The following is a 20672-nucleotide window of genomic DNA, read 5'->3' on the forward strand; positions in this document are numbered from 1 at the left end:
CCTGGGTCTCTTGGCATCTTACTCCTGGAGGCAGAAGCAATCAAATTACGACGGGTAAATGGATCAATTCTGCTCCTCTAGATCAGTAGGGGAGAGTGGGAGAAGTGGAGACAACGAGGCACGTTGAGACACACTTGTTTCTAGGAAACCATAGACGAAATGTATAATTTGAACAAATATTTAAAAATGAGGCCAACATTTCACGGAGTCTGTGAAGGAAGATGCCACATTGAAAAAGTGGTAAGCAAGATAGGTCCAAAAAACTGTTTTCACAAAGTTTATTGTTGTAGAGTTTTCATGGTGCTTGTTTCCAAACCAAAGTAGACCGTGTTCCGATTGTTCTATACATTAGTTGAGGTCTCCAAAAGCTGCAATATGAGGTCCTAAACCTGGCATGAAAGTGCATCCTTGTAGCTGTGTGGGCTAATATAGTCAAAAGGTTTGCCTTGATGTAAGTTGAGCCAATGGCCATGGGGTAAGTTGAGCCAATGGCCATGGGGTAAGTTGAGCCAATGGCCATGGAGTAAGTTGAGCCAATGGTAAGTTGAGCCAATGGCCATGGGGTAAGTTGAGCCAATGGCAAGTTGAGCAGGCATAATGCAAGGCATTATCACAGGTTTATGAGGTAACAACAGAGCCTGGCCTGTGTTAAAATTACAAAGTGTTTGTTAGGTGTTAAGCCTGTGTTAAAAGATGCTTAAAATTATTAAAAGACACAAAAAAAGTGATTGTCTTGAATTGTGTTTGGCAAATAAAGTAAGACATGATTTTTTATATTTAATTCAATAGAGAAATTCTGCTTTATTTTAATTTTATTTTTCCTTTATTTAACTAGGCAAGTAAGTTAAGAACTAATTCTTATTTTCAATGACGGCCTAGTAACAGTGGATTAACTGCCTTGTTCAGGGGCAGCGTGTTGGTTTTAATCCCTGAGTCGACTAGGTATTTACCATCATCATCAATAACAACATCATGAAGGGTAGACAGACAGATATACTCTGTGGTCCTGGGTAGTGTATTTACCATCATCATCATCATCATCATCATCATCAATAACAACATCATGAAGGGTAGACAGACAGATATACTCTGTGGTCCTGGGTAGTGTATTTACCATCATCATCATCATCATCATCATCATCATCAATAACAACATCATGAAGGGTAGACAGACAGATATACTCTGTGGTCCTGGGTAGTGTATTTACCATCATCATCAATAACAACATCATGATGGGTAGACAGACAGATATACTCTGTGGTCCTGGGTAGTGTATTTACCATCATCATCAATAACAACATCATGAAGGGTAGACAGACAGATATACTCTGTGGTCCTGGGTAGTGTATTTACCATCATCATCAATAACAACATCATGAAGGGTAGACAGACATTTATACTCTGTGGTCCTGGGTAGTGTATTTACCATCATCATCATCATCATCATCATCATCATCATCATCATCAATAACAACATCATGATGGGTAGACAGACAGATATACTCTGTGGTCCTGGGTAGTGTATTTACCACCATCATCATCAATAACAACATCATGATGGGTAGACAGACAGATATACTCTGTGGTCCTGGGTAGTGTATTTACCATCATCATCATCATCATCATCATCAATAACAACATCATGAAGGGTAGACAGACAGAGATACTCTGTGGTCCTGGGTAGTGTATTTACCATCATCATCAATAACATCATCATGATGGGTAGACAGACAGATATACTCTGTGGTCCTGGGTAGTGTATTTACCATCATCATCATCATCATCATCATCATCAATAACAACATCATGATGGGTAGACAGACATATATACTCTGTGGTCCTGGGTAGTGTATATGTGTTCTGTACCTACTTGCTGAGGTAGAAGGAGAAGATGGGTTGGTCCACAGACTTCTGGTTCATGATGCTGTCGAAAACGGGTGTCCCCAGTTCCTCAGCCAGGGAGGGGTACCCCAAACCCAGCACCCCGTCAAACTTAGCCATGACGAAGACGAAACCTGGCTCGTACACCGACTCTCCAAACTCCTGGTTTTGCACCGTCATCGAGCCTATCTGGACAACCACAGGGACGTGTCAGGTGTATGAATTACTGTGTATATGCAAAGGCTTTTCAGGAATCTTACATGTCATCCCACACCTGGTTCACTTGTTAACGTTGCAGTGTATATGTGTTGCTGTAATACTAGTAAATGACTCAAACCTTTCAAAACATTTACACCTTTTAACGAACACAAAGCAACAGTAAACAATGTCGTCCCCCACAAATAATGCAGCCCACCCCCCCACCCCTCTATGGCAAGACCCATCATTCACCCAAATGATGCAGCCCCCCCCCCCCCCTCTATGGCAAGACCCATCATTCACCCAAATGATGCAGCCCCCCCCCCCTCTATGGCAAGACCCATCATTCACCCAAATGATGCAGCCCCCCCTCCTCTATGGCAAGACCCATCATTCACCCAAATGATGCAGCCCCCCCCCCTCTATGGCAAGACCCATCATTCACCCAAATGATGCAGCCCCCTCCCCACCCCCCCTCTATGGCAAGACCCATCATTCACCCAAATGATGCAGCCCCCTCCCCCCCCTCTATGGCAAGACCCATCATTCACCCAAATGATGCAGCCCCCCCCCCTCTATGGCAAGACCCATCATTCACCCAAATGATGCAGCCCCCCCCCCCCCCTCTATGGCAAGACACATCATTCACCCAAATGATGCAGCCCCCTCCCCCCCCCTCTATGGCAAGACCCATCATTCACCCAAATGATGCAGCCCCCCCCCCTCTATGGCAAGACCCATCATTCACCCAAGTTGAGTTAAAATAGTGCCAGTGCTGTCAGAGACATCGCATATGAGACTAATGTATGATGGGAGACAGATCCACAGTCATCTCCCCGATTTCATCGTAGGGGACAATGATATATACCATCTAATGAAATCATATGTGTTTAATAAAACATATTAGACAATCCCCACTAGAAGCTGAGCTGACAGAAACTACACTCCAATTCATTTGGGAACGTGGGCAGTACAGGGATAGGAGTTAGGAATATTGTGTTACCTTGAGGATTTCCCTGCCCATGATGCCCAGCATGTGTCCCTTGCCATAGTGGATGCCAAACATCCTGCCGTCGTGGTTGAACGTACTGGACTCAAAGGCCTTGAACTTGCGGTGCATGCCTGGAGAGAGAGAGAGAGAGAGAGAGAGGGAGAGGGAGGGAGGGAGAGCAAGGGAGAGACAGAGGGATATAGGGAGGAAGGGAGGGATAGAGGGAGGAAGGGAGTAGGAGGGAGGGAGGGAGAGAGAGGGAGGGAGGGAGAAACAGAGTGAGGAAGGGAGTGGGAAGGAGGGAGAGGGAGGGAGAGGGAGAGAGAGGGAGAGACAGAGGGATAGAGGGAGGAAGGGAGTGGGAAGGAGGGAGAGAGGGAGAGAGGGTGGAACACAGTGACCTATAGAGGCTAGTCTGCTCTTGTCTGTGTCACACAGTCAGCAGATAAACACTGACTCTAGATAAACAGGAATAGATTAGTCTGTTTGGAACAGATTCTAAAAAGATAGTACGGAGAAGGTAAATCTGTTTTATAGTGTGATCCAGTCCCAAAAAACAGATTGGATTAAGCACAGAAATACAAATGTTTGTTTACCCGTAAGTACATGTCACATGACCATAATACATCTTGCTCTTTGGTACCATTAAGATAAACATGATTGTTGTAAAATAGTTATTTTGTCCCCTAGGTATAGATTCTGTTAATCCCTAGCTGTTTTCTGAAGTCTCACCACAGGCCTCTGAGACGCAGTAAGAGGATGGGACCCACAGGTCAGACGATCCTGTATCAAACACTACGGTGAAGTTCTGTTCCGGGGTACCCAGGCTGATCAGTCCATAGTACTGGGCCTGGACAATCACACACAGGGAATACAATGACATTGGTCCATTCATGTATTCTGAAATCTATACAGTGTGTTGATCAACTCTTCAGAAATGTACAGGTCTGACTTCAACACAGTGACTATATAAAAGTACCACAGGTGTTTTGATGTTTTTCAATATACTGAACTGATGCCTGGTTTCTTCTTCTCTCCATATAATACACCAGATACCACAGCCCTTGGCAGAGAACCAGCAGTTATTACAGTTCAATACAGTTATTCACTTCCATTCAGTCCCACTTACATCCATGAAGTTGTAGAGCCTCTCGCTGCTCTTACCCAGCCTGAGAGAGGGGATGCCAGGGGGGTAACACTGGGCGTACCTCCGGTTGAACATATCAGGCTGGTGGTCCCTCATGAAGTCCTCCAGGCGATTGGAGGCTCTCAGCTGAGTACGCACAGTGAGCATCCGACGCAGGGGGATCCTGGGCCGAACACACTCAGGTTGGTGGCCATACTGAGCTAGTTTAGATACAGTACACTTGGAGATGCTTCAATAAGGACCAGAAAGTCACTTTTTCATCCACCAGCAAGTCAGACTTTAAGCTGCTGAAGGTAATGTGTAGCCTATTGAAAGCCTCCTTCATTCCTCACTTCCTTTTTATGATTATTCTAATCAGGGTCGGGACAAATTATATATTTTTCGGGGTTGGGGGCCCCTGGGAACGTGCCCGTTCTGTAATCCGACCCTGATTCTCACGCATTACCAAAAATATTCAAGTAGGGCAAAAACATTTTCAAGTATCTTGAAAGGTTTTCAAACAAAGGCCAAATGAGAACGAGCGGTCAGTTCTTACCTGATCAGCCCATGTGCAGTCCAGGAACAGCAGATCAGGGTCCACACAGCCCACCTCATCCTGACTGGTAGTGTCGGTCAGTGGCAGCTGCAGACCAGACGCTCACTGAACACAGGCTGTAGATACAACAGACTGACTGGTAGTGTCGGTCAGTGGCTGCTGCAGACCAGATGCTCACTGAACACAGGCTGTAAACACAACTGACTGACTGTCATTCAGCACTGAAGAGGAAAGGTAGGAGGTGAAAATGGGTGGATCTCATTTCCTTGAGTCCTCACGTCCTCTCTTCATGCCTCCTCTGATTTCTCATTCAATGGGTTTGGAGGAGGTGACAAGTCAGAAAAATGCAATTGATATTCTCCAATGGACTTCTGATGCCAGTAAGACCAGCCCCAACACAGCATATCTCTCCAGGGGAAATGACAGTGAGAAAGTAAAACTATGATCTGTTTTATGCATGTGTAACATCCAGGATTGATTGATGCCTCCTTGAACGCTTTCAAGTGGATATTGCACTTCCTTGATTCTGGGTATTTGAGATTGCTGGATTCCCAATATACATAAACCCCACCCCCATATTAGTGTAAACATCTATCCGGATACTTTTACCAGACTCTGAGGTTGAGGTGACCGAGGCCTGCTAATGGTGTTCACGGTAGGTAAATACCCGTGTTTACTAGAGATCAGAGTCAATCAGGTGACAACACAAAGCAGCTTGGGTAGTACAATCAGGTGATAACACAAAGCAGCTTGGGTAGTACAATCAGGTGACAACACAAAGCAGCTTGGGTAGTACAATGTGCACAGATGGGATTTAGATGTCCAAGTCAAAAGCATGAGTCTTCTTGTCATGGTGTTATGTTAAAAATAGTCATATTCTTAACGTTATATTAGTACATCTATATCCTTAATTTGTTATAGTACATTTGGGCTTCCGGGTGGCGGTCCAAGTGCATCTCAGTGCAACAGGTGTCACTACAGTCCATGGTTCGTATCCAGGCTGTATCACATCTGGCCGTGATTGGGAGTCCCATTGACCCAGTCGTCCAGGTTTGGCCGCCATTGTAAATAACAGTTAGTTCTTAACTGACTTACCTTGTTAAATAAAAAAAATACATCTATATCCTTAATATGTTACAGTACATCAATACAATTAATATGTTATAGTATATCAATATTATTCATGTTATAGTAGTACATCAATATGTTATAGTACTACATCACTATGTTATAGTAGTACTTCAATATGTTATAGTAGTACATCGATATGTTATAGTACTACTTCAATATGTTATAGTAGTACATCAATATGTTATAGTAGTACATCGATATGTTATAGTACTACATCACTATGTTATAGTAGTACATCGATATGTTATAGTAGTACATCGATATGTTATAGTAGTACATCGATATGTTATAGTACTACATCAATGTTACAGTAGTACATCAATATGTTATAGCAGTACTTCAATATGTTATAGTAGTACATCAATATGTTATAGTAGTACATCAATATGTTATAGTAGTACATCAATATGTTATAGTAGTACATCAATATGTTATAGTACATCTATATCCTTCATATGAATGTTAAAGTACAGTCTTCTGAATACACATTTCAAACTAAAAGGTTCTCAAGGCAGAAAACATTCCAGACATGGATTCAGAGTGAGTTTTTATTTATTATTATTTCAGTAAACAAACATGTCCATACAGCCATCTGCATGAGATATCAAGTGCGTTGACAGTCTAGCCTCTACAGTGGTTGGTAACACAGCACTGACAGGCTAGCCTCTACAGTGGTTGGTAACACAGCACTGACAGTCTAGCCTCTACAGTGGTTCATAACACGGTGTTACAACCCCAGAGTCTAAAGGATCATTGAGACTAACCAAAAGAGACTGAAGCTTTGATTTGTGGGACAACGGTCCAGAACACATCAGGACTTTTATTTCAAAGTGACGTATGGTACACAGCCTCAGACAGGAGTATCATAAATACAGGCTTTTCTGTTCCCCTTCCCCTACCAGCAACTCCTGTTACCCCTCTCTCCTCTTCCTCACCCCCCCCTCCTCTTCCTCCTGGTGGTATTAACAGGGGTGATGGTCTGGTACTCGCTTCCTGCAAGGGGAAAGAGGGAGGAATCAGTGAAAAGGAGAATTACTACGTTTTCCATGAATGAAAACAACCCACTCACCATTTCAGAGCGGTAATTAAACGATCAACTTACAAATGACAACAACTGCACTGGCAAGTCATGTGGTGGACGGCCTAGTGCAAAGCAGATTGGGACAACAAGGATTCTCTACTCTAGTCATGTGGTGGACGGCCTACTGCAAAGCAGACTGGGATAACAAGGATTCTCTACTCTAGTCATGTGGTGGACTGCCTACTGCAAAGCCGATTGGGACAACAAGGATTCTCTACTCTAGTCATGTGGTGGACGGCCTACTGCAAAGCCGATTGGGACAACAAGGATTCTCTACTCTAGTCATGTGGTGGACGGCCTACTGCAAAGCCGATTGGGACAACAAGGATTCTCTACTCTAGTCATGTGGTGGACGGCCTACTGCAAAGCCGATTGGGACAACAAGGATTCTCTACTCTAGTCATGTGGTGGACGGCCTACTGCAAAGCCGATTGGGACAACAAGGATTCTCTACTCTAGTCATGTGGTGGACTGCCTACTGCAAAGCAGATTGGGACAACAAGGATTCTCTACTCTAGTCATGTGGTGGACTGTTAGCTGTAGACTTGACCAATCAGAATGAACCAGTCATTGAGGATGGAAGCAGAAGACAGGGAACATTCTGGCAGCGGAAGACACTGGAGACGTTATCCCTCCATAACAGACAGGAGAACAGGGAGACACTGGAGCCGTTATCCCTCCATAACAGACAGGAGAACAGGGATGCCAATGCCAAGAATGGAGGTTTAAGTCAGGCATTTGACTGCACCTACTGTAAGGATTCTGGGATATCTGGAACAGTAAAAGATAGCTGCAGTGTGTGTGTGTGTGTGTGTGTGTGTCAGGTGCTGGTCCTCACCTGGGCGCAGCCTTGATGATGTTGTCGACGCGGAGGATCATCTCTGCAGCCTCCGCAGCAGACAGCAGAACCTGTCTCTTGACCTGGAAGCTCTCTGTCACCCCCATCTCTGACATGTCACCGATGGTACCCTGGTTCATATCTGAGGGACCCGGGAAGACATTAGCCCAAGTGTGATGCGATGCATCGGACTCACGTATTCAATCTGTTTTAATTCATCTGGCCCCGTTCAAATAAAACGATTCGAAGAAGAAAAACAAAAAAAAGGTCACAGGTCAAAGGAAGGAGAACGAGGCACATGCCAAAGCTAGGTTTGAAACATCTAGGAGAGTGGAGGTGTATTGAGACGGTACTCACTCAGACCCATGGTGGTCTTCCCCTCCTGATGAGCAGCTCTCAGCTGGGCCACCAGATCGGCACTGTCGTAACCGGCGTTGTCTGCGATGATGGTGGGCAGCATCCGGAGAGCTTTGGCGAAGGACTCCATGGCCACGGCCTCTTTGCCCGGCGTCCTGAGGGCCAGGTCCGTCACCACCTTGGCCATCAGCATCTCAGAGCAGCCTGGAGGGACAGCAGCATGGTGATTCTCACAGTGGGTTCAGACAGTAGGGGGGGGCTGGGTTGAACTGGTTGCAGCCTGTTATTTCCCCACAGTATCCATGTGGCTGGGCAGTGTGTGTGTGTGTGTGTGTGTGTGTGTTTGTGTGTGTGTGTGTGTGTGTGTGTGTGTGTATAGACCTCACCTCCTCCGTAGACAGTACGCGTCTCCTTGACGGTCTGAGCCAGGACACACAGGGCATCGTGGAGAGACCTCTCAGCCTCGTCCAGGATCTGCTGTGTGGCTCCCCGCAGCACCACGGTACACGCCTCACCTGGGAGCGGGAACACAAAAACACAGAGGCAAAGAGGGTCAGGACTTACAATCAGAGAAAATACGAGGAAGACAAAATTCTGACCATCAAGCCATTATCCTGCTATAAAAGTCAAGAGGTATAAACCCATTACTACATCAGTCTGCTGTTGTATCAACACTGACCCAGGGCCACTCCTGAGAAGTGGATCAGAGTGTCCTCGCCGATCATCACCTCCTCGATCAGCTTGCAGTGGCCCAACTTCACCAGCTCGGGGTGGTCGAAGGTCGACGTGATCTCTCCTCCCGTGACGAGCGCCAGGCGCTCCACTCCAGAGAAGTCGGCGTGTTCGATGGCCATGACGCCTGCTGCAGCAAACAGCTGCTCTGGGTAGTTGTAGATCAGCTGTCTGGTGATCAATCATTATTGATTACTAAATTACTCAAATCAGTCAAACACAACGCTGGAAAAATCTTGATGAATAGGTGAACTTCTACTTAGTACGTGTGTGTCTGTGTACCTGTTGATGGTCTGTCTGCCTGCGTGCGTACCTGTTGATGAAGCAGTTGATTCCGTGCTTGAGGATCCGCTCCACTTTCTCCTTCATCTTCTCTTTCTCAGCCATCTCGATCTCAGCCACCTTGGCCGTGGAGTCCACACGCACTCTGGAGCCAAAGATCTGACACGAGATTACACAGTTGGTTGGTTAGAAACATGAAGGGAATTTCCAGCCGTTTTTACAACACGTCTTAAGAGGCCAATAGGAGATAGTAGGGAAGAGTATCAGGGATGGATTTAATTCTGATTCAGTCAGCTGGAATTTCCCAAACAATATGTTCCTTGTTGTTTTCAAAGAGGAAAATTGGAACTGGAGTTACAGTTTACTTCCTGAATGGGTAAAGAATTGATCGTCTGTAAGCGTACGAGCGTATAAAAAAAGGTATAACCTTGATCTTATCGGTGTCCATGCCCGTGTTGGAGATGAGGATGTTGACGTTCTCGAGCCTCTTGGGCTGGTTCACACCAATCCTCTTGTCCAGCAGAAAACCTACCAAGACAACCAACACATGAAGCTGCATTAAACACAACACAGAGTAGATGTTTGAACAATCTGTCCTCTAACTAAGAGTAGGTTGTTTATTATTAAATGTTCACACACACACATATATATTACACACAGTACACTAGTTTTGTGCATAGACGCAACATTCGCTGTAATGAACGTCTCATATAGCCAGTTTGCTGCATCTACCCGATTTTAATTTAGGAGGTTATTAACCAGTTATAACAGCACCGTATGAAGCTGCTACACCTTCTCAATCCTCCAAGAGAACATATACACAGCTCCGGGTCAGACTAGAGATCTTTAGACCTTTAGGTCACACCGCAGCAAAGGTTTAGCAACGTGAAAACCCTCCCCGCCCTGCGTTTCTTATTGGTCATCTTCAGGTAATCCCTCCCTGTTTCAGTCAGTTTTTCTTCCGTTTGGTACCCTAATGAACATGACCCAGATGAGACCAACTGTCGTTTTCTGTCAGAGGTAGAATATGCATCAGCCTCCCAGCGGTCTCACCTTCGTCCAGGTAGGAGTCGATGAGGCTGCCTCCGAGCTTCTTGATGACGTGGATGGCTTCCAGGTTACCGGAGCTCTTCAGCCGGAGCACGGCCTCCACGGCCAGCTTGGCGAAGTGGTCCTTGTGGTGGGTCAGCAGCTTGGAAGACAGGGTGGTGCGGGAGATGTTCAGAAGGTCCTCATGGAACTTCACCTGGTCGTCACTGAGGAGGAGGAGGGGGAGAATAAACAGGAGGAGGGAAGGATGGTATTTTTCACAGCTTAGCAATGTGTGAAGTCCTTCTGGTTTTGGATGGGTGATTACTCATCCATGTAAGAGCTTATTAAAAACGTATAACATCTCATGACATTAGCTGAGTTCCGTTGTGTGATAAGAGACCTCGTGGTTAAACCTGACATTATATTCTAGAAATGCGTCATGATTGAAGGCCTACCCATGGTCCACAGCAGCCTCCTTCAGAGCCTGGCGGGCTGCCTGGGTGGCCTTCCTCCAGCCAGAGATGATGATCTGAGGGTGGATCTTCTTGGCGATGAGGAGCTCAGCTTCCTAAAAGACAAGACATCAGGGTTGTATTCATTTGGGTACACCGTAGGATTTTTTTTTTGCAACGGGAAGCAAAAAACAAGCATTTCTTATTGGGTCATTGATAACTTTAGGAAGTATTACCAAGACAATGCACTATAGCTGGTGTTGATAATGGTTTTACTTCCAGGAGTTAATCTCGTCACAACAGACAGCGATGTGAAATACAGTATTAGCTAGATGGGCTGAAGCAGGGGGATTAAGGTTTGTTAAGGAAATCATCCACTCTTACCCTGAGCAGTTCAGCAGCCAATACTGTTACAGAGGTGGTGCCATCTCCAACCTCATCATCCTGGGTCTTGGACATGTCTGGAAGACAGGAGGACTAAAGATCAGAGAGGGTCTAGGACATGTCTGGAAGACAGGAGGACTAAAGATCAGAGAGGGTCTTGGACATGTCTGGAAGACAGGAGGACTAAAGATCAGAAAGGGTCTAGGACATGTCTGGAAGACAGGAGGACTAAGGACCAGAGAGGGTCTTGGACATGTCTGGAAGACAGGAGGACTAAAGATCAGAGAGGGTCTAGGACATGTCTGGAAGACAGGAGGACTAAAGATCAGAAAGGGTCTAGGACATGTCTGGAAGACAGGAGGACTAAGGACCAGAGAGGGTCTTGGACATGTCTGGAAGACAGGAGGACTAAATTATCAGAGAGGGTCTTGGACATGTCTGGAAGACAGGAGGACTAAATTATCAGAGAGGGTCTTGGACATGTCTGGAAGACAGGAGGACTAAGGACCAGAGAGGGTCTAGGACATGTCTGGAAGACAGGAGGACTAAATTATCAGAGAGGGTCTTGGACATGTCTGGAAGACAGGACTAAATTATCAGAGAGGGTCTTGGACATGTCTGGAAGACAGGACTAAATTATCAGAGAGGGTCTTGGACATGTCTGGAAGACAGGACTAAATTATCAGAGAGGGTCTTGGACATGTCTGGAAGACAGGACTAAATTATCAGAGAGGGTCTTGGACATGTCTGGAAGACAGGACTAAAGATCAGAAAGGGTCTAGGACATGTCTGGAAGACAGGACTAAATTATCAGAGAGGGTCTTGGACATGTCTGGAAGACAGGAGGACTAAAGATCAGAGAGGATCTTGGACATGTCTGGAAGACAGGAGGACTAAGGACCAGAGAGGGTCTAGGACATGTCTGGAAGACAGGAGGACTAAAGGACCAGAGAGGGTCTAGGACATGTCTGGAAGACAGGAGGACTAAAGGACCAGAGAGGGTCTAGGACATGTCTGGAAGGAAGATAGGAGAACTAAAGGATCAGAGAGGACAACAACAGTGTCCAGAAAGACAGCATAGCAGAGGGCCACTGCCTTGGGGAGCAGCCTTTCATATTTCCCTACAACTACATAGTTAAACTGGTGAACACAACACTCACCAACCAGAGAAATACACAACGCAGAGGACAAGAGGACTAAAAGTCAACAGAGTAATAATGATCATTGGAAATAGTGTTTTTTTATGTAATAGGGGATTAATGATCAATGGAAATTATTTTTAATGAAATAGGGGATTAATGATCAATGGAAATAGTGTTTTTTATGTAATAGGGGATTAATGATTAATGGGTCAGAGACCTGGGAGAAATTTCAGTCCGGGACTCATAGCTACATGGCATGTTCTCATTGGTCCAAATTGTTTATACATTGAATCTGAAATAGGATACTTGTTATTTAGCCATTGGCCCAGTTTAATTGCAAGGAATTATAATTCATCAACCACAGGCTAGGGCTGGGTTATAAACATAAAGTACATCCTGTCCCCTTGTTCTGTGGGGAGAATCACAGGAGAGAATCATCTTAGAGAATCACTGAGGACAGGGGAGAATGAACATCTACCTCTCAGCACAACATCTCCTCTTTGAATAAACCCATTTACCTCCTCCTGATTTGCTTTGGGGTCGTGTTATTGAAGAGTAACATCAACTGCTAACACTGGTGAACATCAAAACTCACCAACCAACACTTTGGCAGCAGGGTTGTCCACTCCGATGGCTTTGAGGATGGTGGCCCCATCATTAGTGACTGTAACAGTTCCCTCCCTGCCACCTCCGATAAGGATCTTGTCCTGCAAGGTTTTTATTTATTTATTAAATGTTTTATTTCCCCTTTATTTAACCAGGTAGGCCAGTTGAGAACAAGTTCTCATTTACAACTGCGACCTGGCCAAGATAAAGCAATGCAGTGCGACAAAAACAACACTGAGTTACACATAGAATAAACAAACATAGTCAATAACACAATATAAAAATCTATGTACAGTGTGTGCAAATGTAGTAAGATTTGGGAGGTAAGGCAATAAATATGCCATAGTGGCGGAAAAATACAATTTAGCAAATTAACACTGGAGTGATAGATGTGCAGATGATGATGTGGTAGAAAGTAGAAATACTGGGGTGCAAAAATAAATAAATAACAATATAGGGATGAGGTAGTTGGGTGGGCTATTTACAGATGGGCTGTGTACAGGTGCAGTGGCCGGTAAGCTGCTCTGACAGCTGATGCTTAAAGTTAGTGAGGGAGATATGTCTCCAGCTTGATGATTTTTGCGATTCGTTCCAGTCATTGGCAGCAGAGAACTGGAAGGAAAGGCGGCCAAAGGAGGTGTTGGCTTTGGGGACGGACAGTCAATGTGAGTTTGAGCCATGCAAACTATACATTTGGTCTAGTTGAGTTTATCATCAAGTCATGCTATGCACTTAGGGATTGACTTTTTGGTTTGTATAATTGTTCATAATTGGGAATTTGGTATTAATAATTGATTGATGTCAATGACAGACTTGCTGAGTGATGCATACCATTCCTTTTGGTCCCAAGGTACTCTTCACCAGATCTCCAATGGCGATGGCACCGATGAAGGACGACTGGAGGAAACCCAAAACATTAGTGTAGCACGATATACCGGTAACATCACAGTAACAAAACATTTCATGATACCAACATTTTAGAATACTTGAATACCATAGTACCGTTACATAATGATTCTACCACATTTTCCAGCCCTACAACTGGCACCTGTAATGTTAATAAAGTCAGATTAATTTTATTTTATTGAACAGCCACTAGTCTCTTGTATGGGCCGGTTCAATAATGACCACTTGACTTTCATGCACATATCAGGTGTGGGAGCTGCAGTCTGTCAGCTGCATCCTCTTCAAGCCATCACTCACCTGTGTGTGTTAGCGGTTGAGAGAATGATGTGTGTGTGTTAGCGGTTGAGAGAATGATGTGTGTGTGTTAGCGGTTGAGAGAATGATGTGTGTGTGTGTGTGTTAGCGGTTGAGAGAATGATGTGTGTGTGTGTGTTAGCGGTTGAGAGAATGATGTGTGTGTGTGTGTGTTAGCGGTTGAGAGAATGATGTGTGTGTGTGTGTGTTAGCGGTTGAGAGAATGATGTGTGTGTGTGTGTGTTAGCGGTTGAGAGAATGATGTGTGTGTGTGTGTGTTAGCGGTTGAGAGAATGATGTGTGTGTGTGTGTGTTAGCGGTTGAGAGAATGATGTGTGTGTGTGTGTGTTAGCGGTTGAGAGAATGATGTGTGTGTGTGTGTGTTAGCGGTTGAGAGAATGATGTGTGTGTGTGTGTGTTAGCGGTTGAGAGAATGATGTGTGTGTGTGTGTGTTAGCGGTTGAGAGAATGATGTGTGTGTGTGTGTGTTAGCGGTTGAGAGAATGATGTGTGTTAGCGGTTGAGAGAACGATGTGTGTTAGCGGTTGAGAGAACGATGTGTGTTAGCGGTTGAGAGAACGATGCGTGTGTGTGTGTTAGCGGTTGAGAGAACGATGCGTGTGTGTGTGTTAGCGGTTGAGAGAACGATGCGTGTGTGTGTGTTAGCGGTTGAGAGAACGATGCGTGTGTGTGTGTTAGCGGTTGAGAGAACGATGCGTGTGTGTGTGTTAGCGGTTGAGAGAACGATGCGTGTGTGTGTGTTAGCGGTTGAGAGAACGATGCGTGTGTGTGTGTTAGCGGTTGAGAGAACGATGCGTGTGTGTGTGTTAGCGGTTGAGAGAACGATGCGTGTGTGTGTTAGCGGTTGAGAGAACGATGCGTGTGTGTGTTAGCGGTTGAGAGAACGATGCGTGTGTGTGTTAGCGGTTGAGAGAACGATGCGTGTGTGTGTTAGCGGTTGAGAGAACGATGCGTGTGTGTGTTAGCGGTTGAGAGAACGATGCGTGTGTGTGTTAGCGGTTGAGAGAACGATGCGTGTGTGTGTTAGCGGTTGAGAGAACGATGCGTGTGTGTGTTAGCGGTTGAGAGAACGATGCGTGTGTGTGTTAGCGGTTGAGAGAACGATGCGTGTGTGTGTTAGCGGTTGAGAGAACGATGCGTGTGTGTGTTAGCGGTTGAGAGAACGATGCGTGTGTGTGTTAGCGGTTGAGAGAACGATGCGTGTGTGTGTTAGCGGTTGAGAGAACGATGCGTGTGTGTGTTAGCGGTTGAGAGAACGATGCGTGTGTGTGTTAGCGGTTGAGAGAACGATGCGTGTGTGTGTTAGCGGTTGAGAGAACGATGCGTGTGTGTGTTAGCGGTTGAGAGAACGATGCGTGTGTGTGTTAGCGGTTGAGAGAACGATGCGTGTGTGTGTTAGCGGTTGAGAGAACGATGCGTGTGTGTGTTAGCGGTTGAGAGAACGATGCGTGTGTGTGTTAGCGGTTGAGAGAACGATGTGTGTGTGTGTTAGCGGTTGAGAGAACGATGTGTGTGTGTGTTAGCGGTTGAGAGAACGATGTGTGTGTGTGTTAGCGGTTGAGAGAACGATGTGTGTGTGTGTTAGCGGTTGAGAGAACGATGTGTGTGTGTGTTAGCGGTTGAGAGAACGATGTGTGTGTGTGTTAGCGGTTGAGAGAACGATGTGTGTGTGTGTTAGCGGTTGAGAGAACGATGTGTGTGTGTGTTAGCGGTTGAGAGAACGATGTGTGTGTGTGTTAGCGGTTGAGAGAACGATGTGTGTGTGTGTTAGCGGTTGAGAGAACGATGTGTGTGTGTGTTAGCGGTTGAGAGAACGATGTGTGTGTGTGTTAGCGGTTGAGAGAACGATGTGTGTGTGTGTTAGCGGTTGAGAGAACGATGTGTGTGTGTGTTAGCGGTTGAGAGAACGATGTGTGTGTGTGTTAGCGGTTGAGAGAACGATGTGTGTGTGTGTTAGCGGTTGAGAGAACGATGTGTGTGTGTGTTAGCGGTTGAGAGAACGATGTGTGTGTGTGTTAGCGGTTGAGAGAACGATGTGTGTGTGTGTTAGCGGTTGAGAGAACGATGTGTGTGTGTTAGCGGTTGAGAGAACGATGTGTGTGTGTGTTAGCGGTTGAGAGAACGATGTGTGTGTGTGTTAGCGGTTGAGAGAACGATGTGTGTGTGTGTTAGCGGTTGAGAGAACGATGTGTGTGTGTGTTAGCGGTTGAGAGAACGATGTGTGTGTGTGTTAGCGGTTGAGAGAACGATGTGTGTGTGTTAGCGGTTGAGAGAACGATGCGAGTGTGTGTTAGCGGTTGAGAGAACGATGCGAGTGTGTGTTAGCGGTTGAGAGAACGATGCGAGTGTGTGTTAGCGGTTGAGAGAACGATGCGAGTGTGTGTTAGCGGTTGAGAGAACGATGCGAGTGTGTGTTAGCGGTTGAGAGAACGATGCGAGTGTGTGTTAGCGGTTGAGAGAACGATGCGAGTGTGTGTTAGCGGTTGAGAGAACGATGCGAGTGTGTGTTAGCGGTTGAGAGAACGATGCGAGTGTGTGTTAGCGGTTGAGAGAACGATGCGTGTGTGTGTTAGCGGTTGAGAGAATGATGTGTGTGTTAGCGGTTGAGAGAATGATGTGTGTGTTAGCGGTTGAGAGAATGATGTGTGTGTTAGCGGTTGAGAGAATGATGTGTGTGTGTGTTAGCGGTTGAGAGAATGATGTGTGTGTGTGTTAGCGGTTGAGAGAACGATGTGTGTGTGTGTTAGCGGTTGAGAGAACGATGTGTGTGTGTGTTAGCGGTTGAGAGAACGATGTGTGTGTGTGTTAGCGGTTGAGAGAACGATGTGTGTGTGTGTTAGCGGTTGAGAGAACGATGTGTGTGTGTGTTAGCGGTTGAGAGAACGATGTGTGTGTGCGTTAGCGGTTGAGAGAACGATGTGTGTGTGCGTTAGCGGTTGAGAGAACGATGTGTGTGTGCGTTAGCGGTTGAGAGAACGATGTGTGTGTGCGTTAGCGGTTGAGAGAACGATGTGTGTGTGCGTTAGCGGTTGAGAGAACGATGTGTGTGTGCGTTAGCGGTTGAGAGAACGATGTGTGTGTGCGTTAGCGGTTGAGAGAACGATGTGTGTGTGTGTTAGCGGTTGAGAGAACGATGTGTGTGTGTGTTAGCGGTTGAGAGAACGATGTGTGTGTGTTAGCGGTTGAGAGAACGATGCGAGTGTGTGTTAGCGGTTGAGAGAACGATGCGAGTGTGTGTTAGCGGTTGAGAGAACGATGCGTGTGTGTGTTAGCGGTTGAGAGAACGATGTGTGCGTGTGTTAGCGGTTGAGAGAACGATGTGTGTGTGTGTTAGCGGTTGAGAGAACGATGCGAGTGTGTGTTAGCGGTTGAGAGAACGATGCGAGTGTGTGTTAGCGGTTGAGAGAATGATGTGTGTGTGTGTTAGCGGTTGAGAGAATGATGTGTGTGTGTGTTAGCGGTTGAGAGAATGATGTGTGTGTGTTAGCGGTTGAGAGAACGATGCGAGTGTGTGTTAGCGGTTGAGAGAACGATGCGAGTGTGTGTTAGCGGTTGAGAGAACGATGCGAGTGTGTGTTAGCGGTTGAGAGAACGATGCGAGTGTGTGTTAGCGGTTGAGAGAATGATGTGTGTGTGTGTTAGCGGTTGAGAGAATGATGTGTGTGTTAGCGGTTGAGAGAACGATGTGTGTGTGTGTTAGCGGTTGAGAGAATGATGTGTGTGTGTGTTAGCGGTTGAGAGAACGATGCGTGTGTGTGTTAGCGGTTGAGAGAATGATGTGTGTGTGTGTTAGCGGTTGAGAGAATGATGTGTGTGTTAGCGGTTGAGAGAATGATATGTGTGTGTGTTAGCGGTTGAGAGAATGATGTGTGTGTTAGCGGTTGAGAGAATGATATGTGTGTGTTAGCGGTTGAGAGAATGATATGTGTGTGTTAGCGGTTGAGAGAATGATGTGTGTGTGTGTTAGCGGTTGAGAGAATGATGTGTGTGTGTGTTAGCGGTTGAGAGAATGATGTGTGTGTGTGTTAGCGGTTGAGAGAACGATGCGTGTGTGTGTTAGCGGTTGAGAGAATGATGCGTGTGTTAGCGGTTGAGAGAACGATGTGTGTGTGTGTTAGCGGTTGAGAGAACGATGCGTGTGTTAGCGGTTGAGAGAATGATGTGTGTGTTAGCGGTTGAGAGAATGATGTGTGTGTTAGCGGTTGAGAGAATGATGTGTGTGTTAGCGGTTGAGAGAATGATGTGTGTGTGTTAGCGGTTGAGAGAATGATGTGTGTGTGTTAGCGGTTGAGAGAATGATGTGTGTGTGTGTTAGCGGTTGAGAGAATGACGTGTGTGTGTGTTAGCGGTTGAGAGAATGATGTGTGTGTGTGTTAGCGGTTGAGAGAATGATGTGTGTGTTAGCGGTTGAGAGAATGATGTGTGTGTTAGCGGTTGAGAGAATGATGTGTGTGTGTTAGCGGTTGAGAGAATGATGTGTGTGTGTGTTAGCGGTTGAGAGAATGATGTGTGTGTGTGTTAGCGGTTGAGAGAATGATGTGTGTGTGTGTTAGCGGTTGAGAGAATGATGTGTGTGTGTGTTAGCGGTTGAGAGAATGATGTGTGTGTGTGTTAGCGGTTGAGAGAATGATGTGTGTGTGTGTTAGCGGTTGAGATAATGATGTGTGTGTGTGTTAGCGGTTGAGAGAATGATGTGTGTGTGTGTTAGCGGTTGAGAGAATGATGTGTGTGTGTGTTAGCGGTTGAGAGAATGATGTGTGTGTGTGTTAGCGGTTGAGAGAATGATGTGTGTGTGTGTGTTAGCGGTTGAGAGAATGATGTGTGTGTGTGTTAGCGGTTGAGAGAATGATGTGTGTGTGTGTTAGCGGTTGAGAGAATGATGTGTGTGTTTCTGAGAGGGAGGTTTCAGGCAGTGTTTTCTCCTTACTGCTACGATGTCATCCAGATCATTATGCATGTATATTCCTTCCTCCCATTCCTCCAACCAAATCACAGATAGGCCTTTGCCAATATGAGCAAATCAGCAGTGCTATGCCGTATTCTAGTACACAGTGTGAAGTTAAATTCTGTGAGTTCTTCTGAGTAGAGGTGGGAATATCAGTGACATATTTGTGTGTGTAGCACATGTGTATAATGTTTAGAATATGGGAACAAGAGTCGGAGGGAAGGGACTAACAGGACATTAGGCCACTGAAATGTTTTCCGTGTGGTATCGCGAATACTTGGCCTGGTATCGTAAGTAAACTGTTTGTATCGTGACAACCTTTACAAAACATTGTTATAAATGAATGGTACAGTAGAAAAGCAACTATTAATGTAGTATAATAAAGGGGAATGGGGATGATATACTAACATAACATAAAGTAAACATCACAGAGCACTCAGCTCACCAGACGGGCTGTCTCAGCTTTCTCCTCGTCAGCTCCTTGCCTGAAGATGTTCACTGGGGCCATGGATAGGGACGCCTGCAAGACAGCGCAAGGTCTCAGACAACGCAATCTTGCCAGAGTCGCACCCCGAAACAAAGCAAACTGGTGAATGCTTGTGTAAAAAGTTACATGTTTTGACTTGACAATCTCTATGGTAATACATTATGTCAAAGAAATATCCATAATCATGGCAGTGTCAAGATGATGAACATGTGTAAGAAGCCATGAGCTGCTGACATAATTTGACAGGTGATGTGAATGATGCATTGAAATGTCTCAACAAAAAATATTAACATTGTGCCTTATTATCAAACTCAAAAATGTACATTGCCGACCATAGATGCACTTGGATGTTTGAACGGCAGACGGTTGGTAGCATGGGGCTAGGGCTGTAACAAGGACCAGTTGCTGACTCCACCCACTTCTCCTAAGAAACCGCTAGAAGCTTTGTGGCCCAAGCGAACTGCGTTTTGGTAAACGCTATAACTAGCCATGTAGCCTTCATTGTTGTGTCATTGTGCAAGAACATGAAAACGTTGAAATCTGTCGTGTCATGCTACTGTTAGATGGCCAAACCCAACAACTTGCTAGCTAACTACAAATCTAGGGATAATGACGGGAGACAACGTAGCTTAGCTAGTTAGCTCCACCCCTTAGCAAGTTGCTATTTTGTAAAAAATAAAATAATTAACAGTAGAAACGACTTATGTTCATTCAAAGCTTATCCAGTTTAAGGTGAAAATGAATTGTTTCTACATCAGGCTTGATTTTCTGTTTATTTATCACATAATGCCATCCACATAAAATTACCACATGACGCTATTAGCTAACCGGCTAACTAGTTGGCTGCGTCCAGGGCCCATGTGCTTCCCCAGTCAATGTTACATCCGTCAGAAATAAAGAAATGAACAAAACCCATATTTATGCAAGATACTGCAAGTTTACGATAATGTTGTTTAAGTCTGTGTAGTTAACGGTTACAATCATGTCGTTAAATAAAATATTTATAAACGGAACAAAGAGGTTCGCTTACCATGATTTCTGTGAGTTGATAGCAGAAGCCGTGCACGCACCGGGAAGGAACAAATAGGAGTGACGCAGCTACGTAAGGACTCGCCCATAGCAAAGGTCCGTTCGATTTTGTGCACCCGGGGGGCAGCGTTCGCACTTTTGGTACAATTTCTCTCCTCTCTACCGATCCGGAATTTAGGATGACCTAAATCAAACCCACC

The 20672-nt window shown here is 45.5% G+C and overlaps 2 protein-coding genes and 1 non-coding gene across 5 annotated transcripts in view; all 3 read right to left on the minus strand.

Annotated features, from left to right (window-relative positions):
• Nucleotides 1-5308, minus strand: part of nots (nothepsin) — an 11608-nt gene extending 6300 nt beyond the window's left edge. Inside the window, exons 1-6 of one of the 2 annotated variants that reach the window (XM_071331782.1) lie at nt 4754-5304; nt 4201-4381; nt 3804-3921; nt 3084-3202; nt 1872-2071; nt 1-24 (exon numbers count right to left, since the gene is read on the minus strand). The exon at nt 1-24 is cut by the window's left edge and continues 102 nt beyond it. In XM_071331782.1, the coding sequence (XP_071187883.1) occupies nt 1-24; nt 1872-2071; nt 3084-3202; nt 3804-3921; nt 4201-4381; nt 4754-4812 (701 nt within the window). In that variant the 5' untranslated portion in view covers nt 4813-5304. Of the gene's footprint in view, nt 25-1871; nt 2072-3083; nt 3203-3803; nt 3922-4200; nt 4382-4753 lie in introns of both variants that reach the window. The other variant, XM_071331783.1, reaches the window with a different exon arrangement.
• Nucleotides 5309-6418: 1110 nt separating this feature from the next.
• Nucleotides 6419-20672, minus strand: part of cct2 (chaperonin containing TCP1, subunit 2 (beta)) — a 50708-nt gene continuing 36454 nt past the window's right edge. Inside the window, exons 1-14 of one of the 2 annotated variants that reach the window (XM_071331801.1) lie at nt 20474-20605; nt 19402-19476; nt 13622-13687; nt 12780-12891; nt 11043-11119; nt 10662-10774; nt 10228-10430; nt 9602-9702; nt 9206-9333; nt 8840-9063; nt 8547-8675; nt 8161-8364; nt 7804-7945; nt 6419-6877 (exon numbers count right to left, since the gene is read on the minus strand). In XM_071331801.1, coding sequence (XP_071187902.1) covers nt 6847-6877; nt 7804-7945; nt 8161-8364; nt 8547-8675; nt 8840-9063; nt 9206-9333; nt 9602-9702; nt 10228-10430; nt 10662-10774; nt 11043-11119; nt 12780-12891; nt 13622-13687; nt 19402-19476; nt 20474-20476 — 1608 coding nt within the window. In that variant the 5' untranslated portion in view covers nt 20477-20605 and the 3' untranslated portion in view covers nt 6419-6846. Of the gene's footprint in view, nt 6878-7803; nt 7946-8160; nt 8365-8546; nt 8676-8839; nt 9064-9205; nt 9334-9601; nt 9703-10227; nt 10431-10661; nt 10775-11042; nt 11120-12779; nt 12892-13621; nt 13688-19401; nt 19477-20473; nt 20606-20672 lie in introns of those variants that run through there. The other variant, XM_071331802.1, reaches the window with a different exon arrangement.
• Nucleotides 9840-9981, minus strand: LOC139534987 (small nucleolar RNA SNORA47). The gene has a single exon (XR_011667071.1). It is a non-coding gene; the product is annotated as a small nucleolar RNA SNORA47 (small nucleolar RNA).

This window comes from Salvelinus alpinus, chromosome 11, assembly GCF_045679555.1.
Source record: "Salvelinus alpinus chromosome 11, SLU_Salpinus.1, whole genome shotgun sequence".
In the NCBI taxonomy this organism is placed as follows: Eukaryota; Metazoa; Chordata; class Actinopteri; order Salmoniformes; family Salmonidae; genus Salvelinus; species Salvelinus alpinus.